The sequence below is a fragment of the Cebus imitator genome, unplaced genomic scaffold (assembly GCF_001604975.1).
Source record: "Cebus imitator isolate Cc_AM_T3 unplaced genomic scaffold, Cebus_imitator-1.0 Scaffold748, whole genome shotgun sequence".
Classification (NCBI taxonomy): Eukaryota; Metazoa; Chordata; class Mammalia; order Primates; family Cebidae; genus Cebus; species Cebus imitator.
The window spans coordinates 343688-364660 of NW_016108063.1; the positions used below are offsets into that span (position 1 = coordinate 343688).

At 39.0% G+C, this 20973-nt stretch overlaps 2 protein-coding genes across 11 annotated transcripts in view; one reads left to right on the forward strand and one right to left on the reverse strand.

The window, feature by feature from the left end:
* The window catches only part of PHKB (phosphorylase kinase regulatory subunit beta), a 232896-nt gene extending 215416 nt beyond the window's left edge, over positions 1–17480 (reverse strand). For 2 of the 10 annotated variants that reach the window (XM_017519449.2, XM_017519443.2), the window contains exon 1: positions 17339–17475. In XM_017519449.2, the coding sequence (XP_017374938.1) occupies positions 17339–17414 (76 nt within the window). In that variant the 5' untranslated portion in view covers positions 17415–17475. Of the gene's footprint in view, positions 1–14740; positions 14853–17259; positions 17279–17338 lie in introns of those variants that run through there. The other 8 variants (XM_017519445.2, XM_017519447.2, XM_037735190.1 and 5 more) reach the window with 8 other exon arrangements.
* A 102-nt stretch (positions 17481–17582) lies between these two features.
* Positions 17583–20973, forward strand: part of LOC108296850 (T-cell immunomodulatory protein) — a 138662-nt gene continuing 135271 nt past the window's right edge. Inside the window, exons 1-2 of the mRNA XM_037735193.1 lie at positions 17583–17933; positions 19597–19669. Coding sequence (XP_037591121.1) covers positions 17726–17933; positions 19597–19669 — 281 coding nt within the window. The 5' untranslated portion in view covers positions 17583–17725. The remainder of the gene's footprint in view (positions 17934–19596; positions 19670–20973) is intronic.

A 20973-nucleotide genomic window follows, 5' to 3' on the forward strand; every position in this document is an offset into this window, starting at 1 on the left:
ATCAAAACTAACATCTTATTCATCAAGGCTTCCTTTAAGATCTTTGCATCACCGTACTGACAAATCCAAAGCTATTATCTCATCAACTCAACTCTGCACAATCACAGTCAGTTCTCCATCTTGCAAGATCTACCTTGAAATCACCCAGCCTCGGCCCTAAAACCCTATAAGTACTTTCTCCTAACTCCCCTGATAGTCAATGATTGAGTGCCATAATATTTTGAAGCAGAAAAAAATATTAACGATTACCTGGTCTAAGTCCCTTATTTCATGGAAGAAATTCACAACTTGCTCAAGAATGCAGAGCTTGTTAAGAGCAAAACCAACACCAAAACCAAGATCCCCAGACCCTATTCAGGGATCTGATATTTTTAAAATACATTCATTATTTTGGTATGTTTGTTCTGGACAAGGACATTGCTTTAAGCGACTATAATTCACCAGTGTACCCAGAACACCATGCTTAGTAAGTGCTGTCAATATGCAACATGCACATAAATTTAATTTTAACCAAAGAGCCCAGAAAGGTTAAGAAGAATATCATTATAGTATCATTATCTGCATCCTAATAAGAACTAACAATATTAGAGCATTTACCATACGCAAAGTACTGGGTTGAGAGCTTTATAGGTATGATTTCATTTAATCCTCACAAAAACTCTTCTAATAATAATGGTACTATTACTACCATTCTAAAGATTTTTTTAAAATGAGGTTTAGTAACTTAATAAAGGTCACACTGCTAGCAAGCAGAAGACCTAGGATTTAAACATTGAAATACATTTTGTTTCTTTTGGTTAAAGCAAAAAAAAAAAAAAGGAAAGAAAGAAAAGAAAAATGAGAATACAGTGATCCTTTCAGGTCTTCTCTCAAAAATTTTATTTCTTGTTATAAAAATAATACATGTTAGCAGCAATATATAACCTGGTTCCAAGGTAACATTTAAATTAGAAACACTGCTTTAATGACAATTTTCCCCAAAATATGAAGAGGTTTCTAAGCAATTCTGATATTGATTGATGCACTCTGTCCATGTCAGCCATGTAAATGAACAATTCCAGTTGTCATATTACCTGACACATCTGTCCTTTACCTAGATTTCACTTCCTTCTATTTCCATTTCAATACCATATTAGAAGACAGCTACAGTTCACAAGAATAAAAAGAACTTTCATCCTGTAAATTAAATACATAATTGCTAGACTCTGCTCTAAAGAGGTGTAAGGTAAAAACAGATTTTTTCTCTAGTGCATTATTTAGCATTATGTTTAAGACTTTTCCAGAAATAGATATTATATCACTTCTTATTCTGAAACTTAGTCTAGATGGCAAGATTTAGGAAGCTTACTTTTCATTATTTTATTTAAGAGTATACCATTTTACTCTTTCTTTACCAAATTCCTGAAATTTAAACGGAAAGTTCAAATTCCTCGGTATCTTAGGTAAAGTTTACACTGTGACAAACCAGGCCTATTAAATAGAACTGACCCATCCTATGCATGAAGGAATAAATGTGCTACTGATGATTTACATTTGGATTACAATGTAGATGAATAATCTATGCTATTTCTTCCATTTTTCCTTCAGGGAAAGAAAAAATCAGTATACAGGAATAGCTCAAAGTTTGTACTCAAGGGGCAAAAGCAGTCAGAGCCATGCTTGGCCTTGGAGATGGTGGACATAGTTTAACAGGAAAATCAAAAGTGCTTTCACCAAGTCATAAGGCTATTAAAAACCTAGGTCACTCTTTTGTTTTATTTATTACATTTATTTTATGAGTGTGAATTTTGAATCTTTTTGGACTTGACCAGTAGAGGATTTTTTTTTTTCTATGAAAATATGTTCTTATTCAAAACCTGCAGGAAAATAAATAAACCAAATTTTATTCACCAAGTAAAAAGTTTAAATTATTAGACAACATATAGTTTTGGAAAGTTCATTCTGAACCAAAATTGTACTAATTCTTCTAACATGATTAATTAATTTATTCAACTTGTATTCTTCTTCAACACTGAGTCCCCAGCACCAAGTCTTGTATCAGGAGGCTATATACAGCTGTGACAGATCTTGTCCCTAACCTGAAGGATTTCATAGCCTAGTAAAGAAAAAAGATGTATAATTATCTAATAGCGATGCAGTGGCATCAGAGCCAAAAGAAGCATGTATAAAATGCCATGGGAACCAGTAGAGCAATTAATTGAAACCTGAAATGCAGAGAAGGGAGTTGTCAAAAAATATGTAAAAACAAGAGATCATTGGAGCAGAATAAAAGATTATGGAGTGCACCAAGCTTATAGAGAAAGGCTATTTAATACAGAAGGAACTTCATGATAAAGGTGCAGAAGCCAGAAAGAGAGTCGCCCATCTTGGCACTGCAGGTACATTAATAACGCTGCAGCAGAGAATGTGAGAAGGACAGGAGGTTGGACAGGTATCCAGAAGTCTAATAGGGAGGATGCTGAACAGCAGTTTCCAGGTTTGCATTTTATGCTTTAGATACTGAAGAGCCACTGCGACATCATATGATCCAAACTCTAGAAGATATATCTGTCGGCAGAGCAAAGGACTGCTAGACAAGGGAGTAAGCCCTAGGCATAAAAGTCTAGTTTGGGTCAAAACAATCATTCAAGTCCCTTGAATTAAGAAAGTCACAGCAGTATTGCACAAAGGAGGAAATATTCAAGAAATATTTAAAAGGTAGAATTTTAAAACCTAAGTAGGACTTATATTTGGTATAGGTCTCAGCTATCCTTGAGATCATTGAGCAAATGATTATTATCAAAGCTAAATAAAGTTGGTATAACAAATTAATTGAGCTTCATTATGTATTTCCACATACAAAAAAAAGATAACATAACCAAACAAGAGGATCTCTGAATGGGTAGAGAGACATTCATATAAAAAGATTCCACAAAACAAAAATAATTTCCCTCAGAAGTACATAAGAAAACATGCTTGTATTTTAAACACCTCTATATTAAAGATATTTAACATGGAAACTACTCTATCAGTGGACTACATAAAATCTGCTTAACACAAATGAAAGTTAAGGCCTTACATTTTAAAATCAAGGCTCACTGATATAATCCCAGCACTTTGGGAAGCTAAGAAGGGAGGATTGCTTGAGGACAGGAGCTCGAGACTAGCCTGGGCAACACAGCAAGACCCTATCTCATAAAAAGAAAAAAAAATTAGCTTGGCATGGTGGTGCATGCCTGTAATCTCAGCTACTCAGGAGGCTGAGGCAAGAAGATCACTTGAGCCCAGGAGTTCAAGGATGCAATGAGCTATGATTGCACGACTACATTCCAGCCTGGGAGACAGAGGAAGATCCTGACTCTAAAAATAAAATAAACACGTTTATATAAGCCACACTTAAAAGGGGCTCAATTTGAACAGGAAAACTCTCAAAGCAGGAAGAACATCAATAGACATGATTAACACTCTCTATCAATGCTTACCATATTACCAAATAAAGTTGTTTAATTAATATATTTTAAATGTTATGTGCAAGCATAAGAGTTTGCTAAAGAGTAATGTCACCAAATGGGGCATGGTTCTATTTCCATATTTAGCAAAGCCTTATGATACATAGTGCATTTTCTCTAGAGTTCCATCCAAGTTTCTCACTAGAAGTTTCCAGATGAAGTCCCCTAATCAAATCTACAGCATCAAACTGCCAAAGCCTAAGAGTGATACCCACTTTGGAATCATTTAGCCACAGAATGCTCTGTTATTCAAAATTTATTAAATATATTGTTTTTGCTTAAGGAGAGAGGAAATAGTAAGGCTGCCTCTATTAAGACATCCAGATCTACGGTCAAGTTTCAGAGACAGAGAAAAAAGAAAAAGCATGCTACAGCTTGAGATGTGCCAAACTTCCATCTTCAAAATATATCGGTGAACGCTTATATCAAAACATTTAAAATCAAAGATCACAGTAAATTTAACGGTTTAGTCTCTTATCTTTAATTTTTGAAGAGTTAGACTTGCACAACTGCCATTTAGTTACACAAACGGCAATTCATGACAAAACATATTTAGGAGGTAGGAAAAAAAAAGATGGGACAGAAATCATCCTAAATCAGAAGCTGTTAAAAGTTTAGAAGTGAATTATAAAAAATAAACAATAAGCTGTTCTGCAAGCTGAAAAAAATAGTCCCCATGAAGAAAATAGTCCATCCAGGTATGGTGGCTCACACCTGTAATCCCAGCACTTTGGAAGGCAGAGGTGGGTAGATTATCTGAAGTAAGGAGTTTGAGAGGAGCCTGACAAACAATGGTGAAATCCCGTCTCTACTAAAAATACAAAATTGGCCAGGTGTGGTGGCGCATGCCTGTAATCCCAGCTACTTCGAAGGCTGAGGCAGGAGAATCGCTTGAACCCAGGAGGCAGAGGTTGCAGTGAGCCAAGATTGCACCACTGCACCCCACCCTGGGCAACCAGAGCAAATCATCTCAAAAATAAAATAAAATAAAATAAAATAGTCCAGTGACTGAAGTCACAAGCTAAGTTAATTCTTTTTGACATACTGCTGATTTATAACTAATCAATCATTAGATATTTACAAGCAAGCTTACAAAGTTAATGTAACTTACCAAAGTTAATGTACAATGTAAATGTAATTGCATTTTTTTTAATATATAGAAAATACTTCCCTGGTTTAACTATTGGAGGAAGACAGAAATAAAGAATACAAGTTAAGCACCTAATGAGTATAGTTTCAAAACACACCAGGAATATGATGAGGAACTATCCACAGCTCAGCTGCCCAATTCCAGACTGTGTGTCTGTCCTTCCTAGTCTCCACAGCTTTAGCAATAAGACTTGATCTATAATCCAAACAATAGCATAAGTGTTTGTCTCTATGGCCAGTGCCCATTTCAATCCTGAGCTACAAGACTTGAATCTTAAATGGCCAAAAGGGAGGGCCACGTAAACAGTGTGAGGCTATTGATACAAAGGGAGTAAAACAATAAACTTTTAAAAGATGTTATATGACAAAAGAAAAATCAATGATGTATATTTGAAAATAAGAGCATATATGTGACATGAAACATATCAGAACCTATAAAAATGACAAATTTCAATTATTACATGAGATTCTCAAATGTTGACCCAGGATATGAAGTTTCAGTTGGATAGGAGGCATAAGCTTCAGTGACCTACCGCACAGAATGGTGGCTATAATCATAAGGCATTATATATTTCAAAACGGCTAAAAGAGTAGATTTTAGGCCAGGTGCAGTGGCTCACACCTGTAATCCCAGCATTTTGGGAGGCCAAGGTGAACAGAGCACGAGGTCAGGAGTTCAAGACTAGCCTGGCCAATATGGTGAAACCCTGTCTCTACTAAAAATACAAAAAATAGCCAGACGTGGTGGTACACGCATGTAGTCCCAGCTACTTGGGAGGCTGAGGCAGAAGAATCACTTTAACTTGAGAGGTGGAGGTTGCAATGAGCCAAGATTGTGCCACTGCACTCCAGCCTGGGCGACAGAGCAAGACTCTGTCTCAAAAAAAAAAAAAGAGTAGATTTTAAATGTTTTTATTACAAAAAAGTAGTAAGTATGTGAGGGGCCAGATTGTTAATAAGCCTGATTTAATCATCTGGCGTTGTAACCATATATCAAAACATTATATTGTACTCTGTAAATATATACAATTACTATTTGTCAATTAAAAATAACATTTAAAAACTCTCACTATGACTGTTGGAAGTCACCTAATGTTTAGATACCACATCTGTCATCTATACAAACCAAAATCCTCAAGAAAATTTGTGAAATATAAACTGAAAGAAAAGAAAGCTATAAAACCAAGAAGTTAAATATAAAGAATAATTCTTTTTTAATGGACTAATACATAATGATATGACCCTTGGTAAAATAAACTAATAAAGTCTATAAGAAAAACATAACAAATAATAAAATAAAAAAACAGCAACAATTTTTTCATCTTTTAAAAACCATTAATTAAGACAGCCAAGGCCTAATGAGAAAAAAATGAGAATAAGTATGAATGTATTAAAAATACATCATTGAGGCCAGATGCGGTGGCTCACACCTAGAATCCCAGTACTTTGGGAGGCAGAGGTGGGAGGAGCGCTTGAGCCCAAGAGTTCCAGACCAGCCTGGGCAAAAGAGTGAGGCATTGTCTTCACAAAAATGAAATCAAAACAAAACAAAAAATTAGCCAGGCACAGTCCCAGCAGAAGGGAATAGTTCCAGTAGAAGGGAATGCTTGAGCACAGGAGACTGGGGCTCCGGTGAGCTGTGACAGTGCCACTGTACTCCACTGCAGCCTGGGTGACACAGTGAGACACTGTCTCAGAAAATAAACCCACACATCCTAGAAAGCTACAATGAACCATCAGAAAGCATTTTCAAGACTAAGTACATAACATATGTAGTTACAATTTTCTATTACTTATTTTCTTTTCATTTATTTTTGAGACAGGGTTTCACTCTTTCACCCAGGCTGGAGTACAGAGGTGTGATCTCAGCTCACTGCAGCCTCAACCTTTCACACTTAAGCGATCCCTCCCACCACAAGCTCCAAGCAGCCATCCCAGGCACCACCACCACAACTGGCTAATTTTTGTATTTTTTGTAGAGACGGTTTTGTCATGTTGCCCAAGTTGGTCTCAGACGGGGCTAAAGCAATCTGCCTCCCTTGGCCTCTTGAAGTGCTATGATTACAGGTGTGAGCCACTGTGCCTGGCAGTTGTTTTCTAATTAGGTATTTGAAAATAGATGTGTCCCTAAACCATAAAAGATATGTCCTAATTGTATAGTTTCTACAAATCCATTCTAAATGTATTTGTATACATGTACCTTGATTATGCATTAGAACTTACCTACAATTTATACCTCTGACTGAATATATTAACTCACTTTCTAAAGTTAAGTTTATTCTCCCATTTAACAGAAAATGGGCCACATGAATATTCTTCCAAAAGTGAGTCAAAGATGTGTTGGTTCTAATGCTTAATCAAGGTGGCCACATCTTCTGAATCCAGAATGATGATATACTTGGTATCTGTGCCTTGACAGCCATTCACTATTAAACACAGATTGAGTGTTCCTATGCACCTAGCATGGTGCCAGGTGTTAAAGATAGATGACACACAGCTTCTGCCATGAGGTTGCTCCCTGCCTTTTTGTCACCTTCCAGTCTATTTTTTTTTTTTTTTTTTTTGAGACGAAGTCTTGCTCTGTTGCCCAGGCTGGAGTGCAATGGCATGCTCCCGGGTTCAAGCAATTCTACTGCCTCAGCCTCCCAAGTAGCTGGGATTACAGTGTGTGCCACCATGCCTGGCTAATTTTTGTATTTTTAAGTAGAGACGGGTTTCATCATGTTGGCCAGGCTGGTCTCGAACCCCTTACCTCATGATCTGCCTGCCTCAGCCTCCCAAACTGGTGGGATTATAGGCGTGAGCCACCGCGCCCGGCTCCTTCCAGTCTATTTTTATATAGCAGCCAGAGAATCTTCATAAAATATTAATCCAGCTTTACAACTCCACTACTTAAAATTTTCAATCACTTTCCTTTCCATTTATAATAAAATTCAAACATCTTTAGGGCTCCCAAGGCCCTGCCCATCTCAGCCCCTCCTCTCACCTATTCCTGTCATTTACAATGCTTTGCCCGTAACGGTCTTTTCAGTATCGTTTAAATACCCAGCACTATTTAGCCCCAGAATCCTTGGCCTAGATTCTTACCCTACTTCTTCACTGACTCCTATTTCTAGGAGTTAAATGTCACTACCAGAGAGGCTTTCCTTGAAGTCCCCACCTCAATCCTGCAGGAGATGGAGAGCTTAACCTTAAGTGGTTAGCTCATTTTAGAAAAATCACCAGGCAACAACTTGTAGTGTGCATTGACTATGGAGAGTACAATGGGAGATGATGGCTCTAGGTAGCAAAGTTCAGTAGGAAACAACTGGAGCAGTCCAGCAGAGACACAGAATGAATGTATGCAAAAGCAGTGGTCACCTTCAGCTTGGCATAAATTCCATCAGGCTATGAGCTCTCTCAGACCAGTATTATTTATTAAAAACTTCCTACATCTGAGAGGTCCAATAAACATCAGTTAGTTACAAATGAATGAAAGAACAGTAAACATCAAGAAGACATCAATAGTAATCACTGCTGTTTATTTATGGAGTACTAGGCACTATGGATGAAGGAAGAGAAGGCAGCAGTGGTTAGGAGAATCAGTTCTTCCAGAGTTTGTCTCGGCTCCATTATGTACTAGCTGGGTGACTTTAAAAGTAAGTTACTTTACTTCTCTGTGCTTTGAGTTTTTCAAAAGGGGATAGTAATAATGCCTACCAAAGAGGATTTCTGTGAGATTTAAATGTAAAACACTACTTGTCACACATTAGGTACTCAACAAAGATTAGCTGCTTAAAAAGTTGTCACTGCTGTCATCATAACACAAAAAATCATTACTATTACTACCACCACTAGACATTCCTAGACATTACTTCATCTTCACAAAGAACTTATGAGGGATATACTATTATCTCCATCCCATAGTTTATAAAATTAAGTGCAAAACAGTTGACGCAAGTTGTTTGGTTTTGGGGGAAAAACCATTTTGTTTATTTTTAATAATTTCAAATTTTGTTTTAGATTTAGGTAACAAACATGTGCAAGTTTGCTACCTGGATATATTACATAAGGCTGAGGTTTGGGGTGTGAATTATTCAGGCAGCGAACAAAGAACCCAACAGTTAGTTTTTCAACCCCTGCTCCTCTCCTTCACTCTCCCCTCTAGCAGTTCCCAGTTTCTACTGCTGTCATGTTTATGTTCATGAGTACCCAATATTTAGCTCTGGCTTAGGAGAACATGCAGTATTTGGTTTTCTGTTGGTGTGTTAATTCACTTAGGATAATGGCCTCCAGCTATATTCATGTTGCTGCAAAGGACATGATTTCATTCTTTCTACAGCTGTGAATTATTCTCTGGTGTATATGTACCACATTTTCTTTATCGAACCCACCGTTGATGGACACCTAGGTTGATTCCATGTCTTTGTTATTGAGTTCACACAATTTGTAAGTATCAATACAAGTATTTGAGTCCAGCTGTATGAGTCTAACATCCATATAATAAGCACATTAAGACACTGTCTCTCAAAAGAACCAGGACAGTCTCCAGTGTGATAGATACTATATGATTCACTGAACATTTTTTATGTTCCAGGCATTCTTCTGAGCTCTAGGGATATAGCTGTGAATAAAACAAGTAAGTCTCTGCTTTTTTTTTTTTTTTTTTTTTTTGAGAACGAGACCCTCTCTGTTGCCCAGGCTGGAGTACAAGGGCGCCATCTCAGCTCACTGCAACCTCTGCCTCCTAGGTTCAAGCGATTCTCCAGCCTCAGCCTCCCAAGTAGCTGGGATTACAGGCATGCACCACCACGCCCAGCTAATTTGTGTATTTTTAGTAGAGATGGTGTTTTACTATGTTGGCCAGGATGGTCTCAATCTCTTGACGTCATGATCTGCCCACCTCAGTCTCCCAAAGTGCTGAGTTTACAGGCATGACCCACTGTGCCTGGCCAAGTCTCTGCTTTTATATAGCTTATACTCTAGTGGATGAAGATGAACAGGAAAACTAAGAAGGAAAAAAAAATTACCTAACAGTAAGGACACTGCAGATAATTAAAATTAAGAGTGATGCATCTGGAGGCTACTTAGATTGGGAAGGCAGAAAAAGCCTTTTTAAGAAGGCTACATTTAAGATGAGAACCCAAAACACAACCAGAGGAACAAGCTACCCAAACAGCAGTATAGAGGGCTTTCCAGGCAGAGAAAATAGTTATTACAGAGTGCCTAAATAGCTATACTACAGAGAGCCTAAGGTGCAAATCAGATTGCATCTTACACATGCAAAGACAGCGGTGGAGAAGAGGAACATTCTATGAGGAGGTCAGAGGGGCAGGTAAAAGCCAGATCACCTGAGACTTTGTCATTCAAGGAAAGGGAATGTAGATTTTATTTTTTATTCTTTTATTTTTATTTATTTATTTTTGAGACAGAGTTTCACTCTTTTCACCCAGACTGGAGTGCAATGGTGCAATTTTGGTTCACTGTATTCTCTGCCTCCGGGTTCAAGCAATTCTCCTGCCTCAGCTTCTGAGTAGCTGGGATTACAGGTGCCCACCAGCACGCCCAGCTAATTTTTTGTATTATTAGTAGAGACAGGGTTTTACCATGTTGGCCAGGCTGGTCTCGAACACCTGACTTCAGGTAATCCACCTGCCTCCACCTCCCAAAGTGCTAGGATTACAGGTGTGAACCACCTTGCCTGTCCAGGAATGTAGATTTTATGCTAAGGTAATGACAGATACAATGGGAGCGCTTTAAGCAGGAAAGTGACATGAGTTGACTTACATTTTTTTTAAAGACCCATCTCACTGCTTGGCAGAAAACAGATAGTAGTGAGACAAGAACATAGAGACAGGAAATCAGTCTATTTCTGTAGTGTAGACCAGAGATAAAAGTGGCTTGGACCAGGGAGGTAGGAGTATATCTGGAGAAAAACAAATTTGGTATGTGTTTTGGGGGTAGAATAGAAAGGTTTTACAGATTAACTGAATGAAAGGGTAAAGGAAAGAGCGGAATAACCCCTGTATTTTTAGCTTAAGTAGCTGGAAAAATAATGGTTTAGTTTAATGAAATGGAGTTATATTTAAGGAGGAACATGATTGGGATAAGAATAAGAGTAGAAAATAAGAGTTCTGTTTTGTTCAGGATACATTTGAAATGCCCATCATATTCCCATTTGGAAATGTGCATAGGTAACTGGATCAGAATCAGGAATTCTAGGGAGTTTCTCTTACTCTTTCTCTGATTTCACAAAAGATTGAAGAGAAAACGGTACAAGGAAAATAGCTTTTAGAATGCCCAATGTGAGTATTCAATAACAATCTAAATGAGCGAGACAAGCTGTTGTGCTCTTCATGAAATCACTTCACTTATGAAATATGAAGCATCATTTTTGCTGAGCATAATGACACAGAAAGAGAGTAAGCCTGAAGGTCAATGAGATTCATGCCAAGGGAGTTAAGTCATATGATATGGCCTCTATTTCCTAAATCTTACAAGATTACAGGGCAAGACCTCGTAAGAAGAGGTCAGAGCTCCAAATAGGATACAATTAAGGAGTGCTTCTGAGAATTCCATCCCACATGAAGGGAGTCCACTGCATACCTGAGACAAAAATATCTTTTAAGTATACATAAAATAACAACTGTTCTACCAGCTATCTAATAGGAGTTTCCACGGAAACCGTCAGAAACAATTTCTTAGGGTTAAAGTGATTACTGACAAAAATAAGACGGACATAGAGTAAAACAGCTAAATTTACAAAATGGAATGGACCATATTAAATAGCAAAGCTCTATTAATATTAAATTCTGAGTAGCCTGATTCAAGCTAGTTATATTTAAGCATGACAGATTTTCTTAAAATGGCTATTTTGAGGGTAGATATCAAAACAAGAGAGAGATAAGAAATAATATTTGTTGCATATAAGTCATTAGTCTTTAATACACATCAGTAATATTGTAAAAGACACATACTTTTAGGAAAGATAACTAAAATTTATTGAGCAGTTACTAAACACCAAGTGTTTTGCATATAAACATCTTGTTTAATCTTCGCAATAATCTCTCCAGGTAGGTTTTATTAATGTCATTTTTACAAAGCAGGAAGCTGAATCTCAAAAAGATATAACGTGCTCAGATCAAATAGGTAGTAAACAACAGAACCAGAATCAGACCCAGGTATAGGTCAACACAAAATGTACTCTTTCATTAGGCTCTTCAAGGAGGCCACAACCCACAAGAGTCCAGGAAACTCAGGCCTATGTTCTCCTCCAATCACAAGAATCTTTTTGATTAGCTGACGGTTAGATTAGCTAACTAAAAACAAGGCTGCGATATAAATTCCCTAAAAAAAAGTCAGGCATATATAAAATTAAAGGTTTTGTTTTGCCCAGAATATACAATAAAATTTTTACAGGTACTGATTTGCCCATCAAATTAAATTAACAAAAGAAAGTTAATTACAGAACATAAAGAGAAACAAGGAAATGAAAAGACTCAAGTCCTATGTTGAAGCCCACTTATCAGCTGGCTGATAAACTTGGGGAGCCAAGGTAGATAAGCTCATGAGCCATTATAAAAAGGAATAATCTCTTAAATTATCTATGTCATTTAAGAATAAAAGCAAAAATGCCAAGCTATTTCTTACCTCATCACAATATGCTATAACCATTATTCTAAGTAATTGAACTGTATTGCCAAGGTGATTGCTACAGATGACCAACATTGCTAACTTAATATAACTGTAGTGGCCACATGAGAAATGGAAGCAGTCTAAGGTACTGAATACTACATTCCTTCCATAATAATTATTTAATTTATTTTGGCTGTTAAATTTCTTCATAAATTCATGGTATTGTACATTTTACTCCAAGGGTCTTTAAAGGGAAACCTGGATATCTTGATCCCTGTTTCAGTTTAAGCAGTCAAAACAAATTACATTCAACCACAGCAAATACTAGTACATTCATAAGCAGAGCACAACTCAAGTATGCACATACCGAAATGCAGGACTCACACTAAATTCAACAAAGGGGAAAAACAAATAAAAAACAAAAAGCAGAAACATATCCAGGAGGAATATGAAGGGTTAAAATACATAAAACAATGCAAGTACATTGAAAATGAATTTTTCAAAATCAAGATACTACTGGCTTTCACTTTTGGCAATACTGGATAGTTTCTAGCCAAAGTACCAATGAAAAGCTCAGCTGTGAAGCCAGGACATGATTTAAAATAATTGTTCAATGAAATCACACAATAAAACACATCCCTATAAAGACAATGTCCAAAGAACTACAATAAGGGAAAGCAAATCATTCCAGTATAAATGCAGTATTTCTAAATAAGAAATTATAAATGCAAACCACTCAGAGTACTGAAATGCAAACACAACAGGCCACATTCAAAATACAATTCAAAGTTAAGCTAACACAAGCAGAAATGGTACTTGCCACTTTAACAGATACAAGTTTTAAGTGTGTCTTTATAGTTTTACTAAGTTTTGGTCAGATGAGCTCCCAAAAAACTGTCAACATTGAAAGTAATTTATAAAGAATCATTCTTTAAAATGGATTGTAACACTAAAGTTTAATATTTTTCTAGTCTGTTTCTTGGTGCATTCCATTTCAATTTGATGATACAGTACTGGAAAAGCTTCTTGTATATGTCTTCAAACACTCTATGTAATGTTAAAGCACAGTTCTTGGGTTTAGAAATTTTCAAGACTGTTGATGCATAAAAGCTATCTTTAAGCATTCTATTTCCCCATTACTACTGAATGACTGCTAGTACTTAAAACCACTTTCCTTCTTAGTAGGAAAGCTAAGATGGAAAACAGAGCTTAGTGCTTATAACGAAAGAAAACACAGTCTAGGATATATGTCCTCCTGTTCTTTTAGTTCAAAAATAAAATCAGAAACCAATTGGCATTGTTACATATAATATTTTGTCGTTTAGCAAATGACACCTAAAGATAGAAATCATTTTAGTATCTTGAAGAGTAAGTTTTTGTTTTCTCCATTTGGTTCTTCCTTAAGCTCTTTCCTATTTATTTTCTTCAAGATTTTCCTCCTCTGTCTTCCCAGAACAGGACTTGAAATATAAATGAAAACGAATGAAGAGAGAGAAACACTTCTGAAACTCTATGGTGAAGCCAAGGAGTTTTCACTGTGTTGGGGGTGCTCATCTTACATTTATCTGTTCATGAGTCCTGAGGCTTGAAATACTCTGCTAAGAGACATTACAGAAAAAGTAGCCTCTTAACAGCAGGCTTCTCCGTGTTTTCTAGCACATAATAGGTTTTAAATGGCCCAAGTTAGGCCACAACTACAGAAAAGGGCTCTAAATGCTTCAGTTTTCATTTCAGCTATGTGGCCACCTAACAAAATGTGTTTCTTCTTCTGTAAAGTGAGACTATATACATCCAAAGGCCTGGTTCCTAATGGGAATCCATATGTAATCATGTCTGTGTCCATGAATCCCCCAGAAATTGTTTTCAAAATCCTGTGTACACATCTGGGGAGCAATTGCATAGCTTTCATCCAGCTCTCAAAGGGGTGCATTAACATAACAATCAAAGAGTCACTGTCCCAATATCTGTTCCAGCCCTTATACCAGGAAGCCACAGGATAAAAGCCAAAGCACATGGCCTTAAAATATTGCCTGGGACAAGTCACTTCCTGTCTGTGAAAACGTATATATTAATAGCCTGCTTCACAGTAAGCTGATGAAGAATAGATGAATGGGATGTTGACCACAAATTCCTAATTCGTAAAAGTTACTTCTATTGCGGCAAGACGACAAAAAGCATTTAAGAAATACACTATGTGCACATTTAACAATGAAGGTTCCCAGACACTAAGGAACTGCATCTGCTCAAACAGCTTGCAAGTATCAGGGCAGGCACTCCACTCTCTGTCCTTTTCACATCCCACATGTGAAGAACACAACAGGCCACATTCAAAACACAATGCAAAGTTAAGCCTCACACCAGTCTGGTACTCAGGCTTGGGCCCAGCAAAGAAGAAATAAAGACATAATGATATCTTATGTGACATCAACCTTTAGAAACAAAGGGATTTAAAATTACCAAGTGACCCTTTTGGGGTCTACAACACTTACCAGACCTTAAGAAAGCAGAAGACGAGGAGACGACTGCATCAGGTGAGCAGGCCATTTCAAATTGTTGGCTCTAATCATAAGCGTCCCAGGCTAAGCTATAGCAATTTTAAAACTGTTTAGTGAAGGTTAGAAGCAATCAGTGTTAAATTAATTGAAAGCAGTGTGAGCAGTTATTAACATGATGCAATGCGCAACAAAGGCAGTAACTAAGGATCATTGTAATTTTATTTTCTCTTTTATGACTTGAAAATGTGATTTTCTTCGCTTTGATAAATTACACTTGCTCATATGGATGAGGCAGGAACTATATAATATCCACTTATTAAACATATAAAAGTAGTATCCTCTATTGTGCAGTGAAGTAAATATGCTACTATGTAACAATGCTCAAACTCTGTGGGGAGGACTCTACACCGGAGTCAGGTTAGTGGAAGTTTTGAACAAAGCCCTGTTTATATATTTTTCTAAAAGTAACAAACAGAATCAAGTTGATTGTTTCTAATGACATAGGAAGTTATTAACTCAAGAGTTATTAACTTTATCATCTGTACTTAACATAGTTATAAGAATGTGAAACCTGAAATTTAACTACTAATTTGGAGGGATGACTTCAACTGGTATCTCCTTTTACTACTACAATGTAAACACATAGGAACATTCAACATTGATATTATGCACTTTGCACATAACACTGGATTTAAATAACTGCATTCAACAGTTAACACTAGAATTCTTTTTCTCAGCTAAGAAAAGAGAAGTAAGGTTTTCAAAGCTTACTGTTATGACATGCATTTCAGAGGAAACAAAGACTGATGAAGAAAATAAACTCTATGTGCTTAGGAAGGGAAAAGAGAAATGTTGCAAAAATATATGTTGGGGGCAGTACTCAGGTTCCTGTAAGAAAACTCTGGTTACTTTCTTTGTTCAGACATAACCAATCCAATAACACTTTTTATATCCAGATAGCCACATTGTTAGTAGCCAAATCAATATTCCTATATGAGACCAAAAAAAATTTAAGAAAAAGTATGAAACAAATACATGTGACTATTCCAAGTCACTTTATTGATTCTCAGTAGTATTAAGGACAACTTTTTGAAAAAATTCTCTCATATTTCATAGTTGGTAATTTTACTATAACCCTAAATAAAACAGAACTTTTTGTAAGGTATAAAAAACAGAATGAAATTGGCAATAAAGGTTAGGTGTATGATTTCTGAAATTAGATTTTCAGAAATTAGATTTACTTTCTCCAAATTAAAAAAAAAAAAAAAAGTATGTACAACAGACAACTAAGAACTTCATAAAGGGGAAAAAGCCTAAAATATAAGGGGCATATATTAGCTGAGAAAATAATTTTATTTTATTTTTTCTGAGATGGAGTCTCGCTCTGTCGCCCAGGCTGGAGTGCAGTGGTGCGACCTCTACTCACTGCAATCTCCACCTCCTGGGTTCAAGCGATTCTCCTGCCTCAGCCTCCCGAGTAGCTAGGATTACAGGCGCGTGCCACCACGCCCAGCTAATTTTTTCTATTTTTAATAAAGACGGGGTTTCACCATGTTGGCCAGGCTAATCTCGAACTCCTGACCTCAGGTGATCCGCCCTCCTCGGCCACCCAAAGTGCTGGGATTACAGGCGTGAGCCACCGTGCCCAGCCAAAAATAATTTCTTAATAGCAATGCAAGTGCAAAGTGAATTTTCTTAGCTAATCCCTTTCACATCCCCTAATATGACAGTCAATTCTTTCAAAGGGAAGCTCCTTAGTTGAAAATCTGCGTTCTACCTTCCACCTTTCCCGTTTAAGTGCATGCTTTTTGCTTAAGCTTAACTCCAGCCAGCCAGGAAATACGGGAAGTTTTCATCCCGGCTTTAAGAGGAGTTTTCAGCCACAAGTGCTGATAAGTCCACAAGTCATGACGCTGCAATTTGAACAAGTCAGTTCGGGACATTTGGAACTGTTCAAACTGCCTACAAGGCACCTTCTGACCTCCAGGCTCTCGGGCTTGGAAAATCTGGGGCCACTTGCCTAAGGATGGAGCCCTCCTCCTTCTGAGCCCTAACTATGCACTTCATGACCTGAGGCCCAGTCTCCTTCAGTTTCTGCTACACAGATGACAGGTCTACTGCTTAGAACCCGTGGGAAATGTAAAAGGGATATAAGACATAAGGTTAGGAGCAGTCGCCGGCTCTCTGCAGCCAGAGCGTAGCTACAACATCTGACTTGATCTGATTAAGCTATCTGACTTGGGCGGAGAACACTCACAGGGAGGGTACACTCCCTTTCCCAGGAATATACTGCCGCCTGATTTCTAAGTTAGAAGACTCTAAGGGAAGTCAGGACCGCTACCTACTTTCCAAGTGGGGATCACAAGCGGAAAAGAGTTGGGGGCACACACAGAGTGGAGTTGGCATTGCCATCTAATTTTTAGAGGTGGAAGAAGATATCAGAAGCAAGGCCGAGGCCGCTACCTGCTTTCTAAGGGGAACTCGGGGCACAGGTTCATTCCCAGGACTCCCACCTGCCTCCCGCAAAGGTGCTTGAGAGGAAGCACCACCCAAGGTGCTCGAGTAGGGGGGCGGCGCCCCAGTCAGCCAAACCTGAGCGCTTGGTCCGAGCTCTTCGCTCCAAGACCTTCCAGCTCACTTCGGCCATGAGCCCGGCCGCCCCCGCCATCGCGCTCCTGCAGCCGCCTTGGCCACCGCCCCCAGGGCAGCCTGTCAGCAGTGCCCGCTCGGCCACGCCCCCCCGCACGACACTGTCGGGAGGCGCTCCTGCCGGAAGTGAGCGTCAGGACGACTTTCACCCTAGCTCCACAGCCTTTTTAGCGTCGGAAGGGCTGCCCTAGAAGGAGAGAGAAAAAGGAGTCGGCAGCGGCTTCTACGCGTTCCCGGGCTGCGCGCCTACTCTCTCCGCTGGTGGAGCGGTGCTTTGCGGCTGCCGTCAAGCGCGGCGCTGGGCCGGCGGGCGGGGGCCGAGGGGCTGCCATGGCGGCGGCGGGCCGGCTGCCGAGCTCTTGGGCGCTGCTGGCGCCGCTCCTCGCGGTGCTTGCACTACTGGGAGTCGGGCCGGTCCCAGCGCGGGCGCTGCACAACGTCACGGCCGAGCTCTTTGGGGCCGAGGCCTGGGGCACCCTTGCGGCTTTCGGGGACCTCAACTCCGACAAGCAGACGGACCTCTTCGTGCTGCGGGAAAGTCAGTGTTTGCCGGGCCCTCCCTCTGTTCGCTGTCTGTGTGCCCCTCCCGGTGTTCCTCAAACCCATTGCCCAATGGCCGGTTCTTCTGCATTTCCTGGCCCTTCTCTCCCAGCCCTGTGGCCTTCCCTTTAGCATTCTTAACAGATTGTCCTTTTGCACCACCCTTTCCAATCCCAGGTTCTGACCCAGCCACCCTACAGTTTGACCTACCCCCAAAAGCCCTGACAGCACCCCAGGTTTTTTCCTAAGAGGTCTGCGGCCTTCACCCACTCACCCTACCCTCTTCTCCCCATGGAATCACCTGCCTTCCAAAGTGCTTCCTGATTCCCAGGAATCTTTGTAGCTTGCCTTAACGTTCGCTCCTAAGGCCCTCTCCTTTCTGTTTTGCTTCAGTCTTCCTTCCCCATTGATGAACAGGAAAAGGTGCAACTTGACAATTTCTTCTCATAGAGGCCTTCTCCTTGCCTCCCCACCTACCTAATTCACCACCCCTCTCTTTGTCAAGGCCACTGCTTTCTTTGAAGTGAATGTGCCTTCAAGGGCCTAAACACTGAACAGCTCACACAAGCATTTTGGAAGGACCACTGATAAACCCAGTGCCTCCTTGGGAAAGCATTCTCAAACTACAGAAATTTCTCTCTTGAGCTGCCTTTCTTTCGTGTACACCTTCCTCACCTTGGTCATCACCTTAGTGTTCCAAATCTCTACTTTCTTTGCTAATATGTTCTTGGAAATTCTTTGCTTTAGCCATCATTTACAAAAAACTAATTTTTTTATAAATCTTGATGCTGACAGTGGGCGTTGTTGCAGGGGGTGGTCCTTACCATTCTTGAGTACCCACAGAAGCAGATGTGGCTTAAAGATCAATGCCATGAAGGAAGGAAGTGAAGAGCTACTCAGAGCTTGCCTGACAGGATCTTGATCCAGACTTGGGGCCCTTGCCAGGATGCAGAGCCTTTTACAGACCTGAATATTTTCCCAATGTTTTTGACTCCTCATTTAGCAATGTACTGCCAAACCTGTTGCTACTCTGACCAAACTGGATACAGAGAGTGGCCTTGACTTTAAAGATGGCCTGTGTTTGATTAAACAGTTCCAAAAGTCTGTCTCAATGAGTACTAATTGAGCTCGAAGAATGTATCAGCCTCTGTAGGATGGTTCCATAGGTGGAGGGTCTTGGAGGATTCAGATTTTCTCCTTACAAGCTTAATTACATCCATGTTGTCGGATATTTACAATGGGAGTTCCTGCATCCTTGGGGTCATGCATGTATGTAATGAACCAAACAGCATTACAAGGGACAGCATTGCTAGATTCAGGGAAGACAAGTCTTGACATGTAATATAGTTATAAGGCATCATCTTTATATTGTTCTTTTAAGTCAACCAGTCTGACTTCTTGCAGAATCCACTGGCTTCAGTTTCTCTTGATGAACTGCTTTTTCCCATGTTCTTCCTTTCTGTTCCTTTGCTGCTTTCAACATTGAACTTTTGACATAATATTAGGCATCCCCATTGGACTAGTGGGACTGTCCTTGAGAGGGCAGATGAACTGGAGTAGAATAAGTTTTCTTGTTAAGAACAGTGCCCAGAAACCCTCTTGTAACCTGATTGGGTGTCTTACCAAGAAACATTTTTCTAATATATATTTGTTTCTTTTAGGAAATGACTTAATCGTCTTTTTGGCAGACCAGAATGCACCCTATTTTAAACCCAAAGTCAAGATATCTTTCAAGTAAGTACATATATGATCATTTTGATAAAACAGTCATTAATGTAATAATAGATATGCAGTTGCTGATTAGATTGTCTTTAAAGTCAGTCTTACCTGTGGTGTTGGGACGCAAAACCACTGGTTGTGAGACGTGAGTAGCAAGTGATTTGTTTGGAAAAACAGTGAAAGTACCAAAGTTTAAAAATGACTTAAATAAAATTTGAGTGGATCCAGCTTTGTTTGTATATATAAACACCCTTTATTTCCTTGCAATCTCATATCCTTTCTTGAATGTGTCTCGATCTGTGCCTCATCTTGAGGGAGCAGTCACTCACAGGAGTCTCATTATGATGGCAGTGTGTTTTGTGGAAGAGCGGGAAACTATGTTGCAGTGGGGAGAAAGTCAGTGTTCTAATTTTTTTGTTTAATTGATTGATGGATGGCGAATTTTAAGGTTGACTTGGAAGGATCAAGTTTTTTCAATTATCTGAAATTTTAAAATGCTCAAGTAATAGTTATTGTTTTTCTTTTCTGTGGTTGGCATTGCATGAAACAGTGACCACCCCCGCATCTCTACCTCCATGATAGTAACACAACACAGTTGTGAAACTACAAGCAGCAAGCATTTGTGACTGTCTGAATTCAGGCAAGAAGAGATGGGTCAGTGCAGGCCAAAGGGGCGGCTTCCAGAGTCATGAACTTGAGCTTGACCTTAGTATAAATAAAAAGTTAGGTGAAGATGTTCAACTTTGGGGACCGAGCATTTATGAGAGATAAAAGTAAGAGCAGCATGTTATGAAGAGGTGGTAGAAAGATCTGCCTAACAAAAGTGGAAGGTACCGTTTGGGAAGTTAAAGACTAAGAACATGAGATAAGAAGGCTACACTGGGAGCCTTCAGAAATTGCAGAAAGAGTTTGAACAAAGTCTCATTTAAAAGAGGGGAATCATTAGGTCCTTGTGCAAAGGAGAGATGACGAAAACAATATTTTAAGTTGATTTACTGGTGAAGCATATGCAGAATGAATTAGTTTGTAGAAGATTAAAGACTACTTAGAAAACCGTTTTTAAAAATTCCCTGTGTGGGCTAATTAGTTCTCAGACTCTACAGTATTTTATGTAACCTCAAACTCATGTTAAAAAAAAATGGCCTTTAAGTAGAACTTTGAGGGGAAACTTATAAATGGATACATAGGAACTTATTTCCCTTGAGAAATGTTTCTGGGTGGTGACTGTCAGCATGCTAGGAGTAGAGAAGAAACTGAAGTTGGTCAGTGTATATGAGAAGTGAGCTAACTGCCTAGAGGTGATTTTTTTTTTTTTTTTT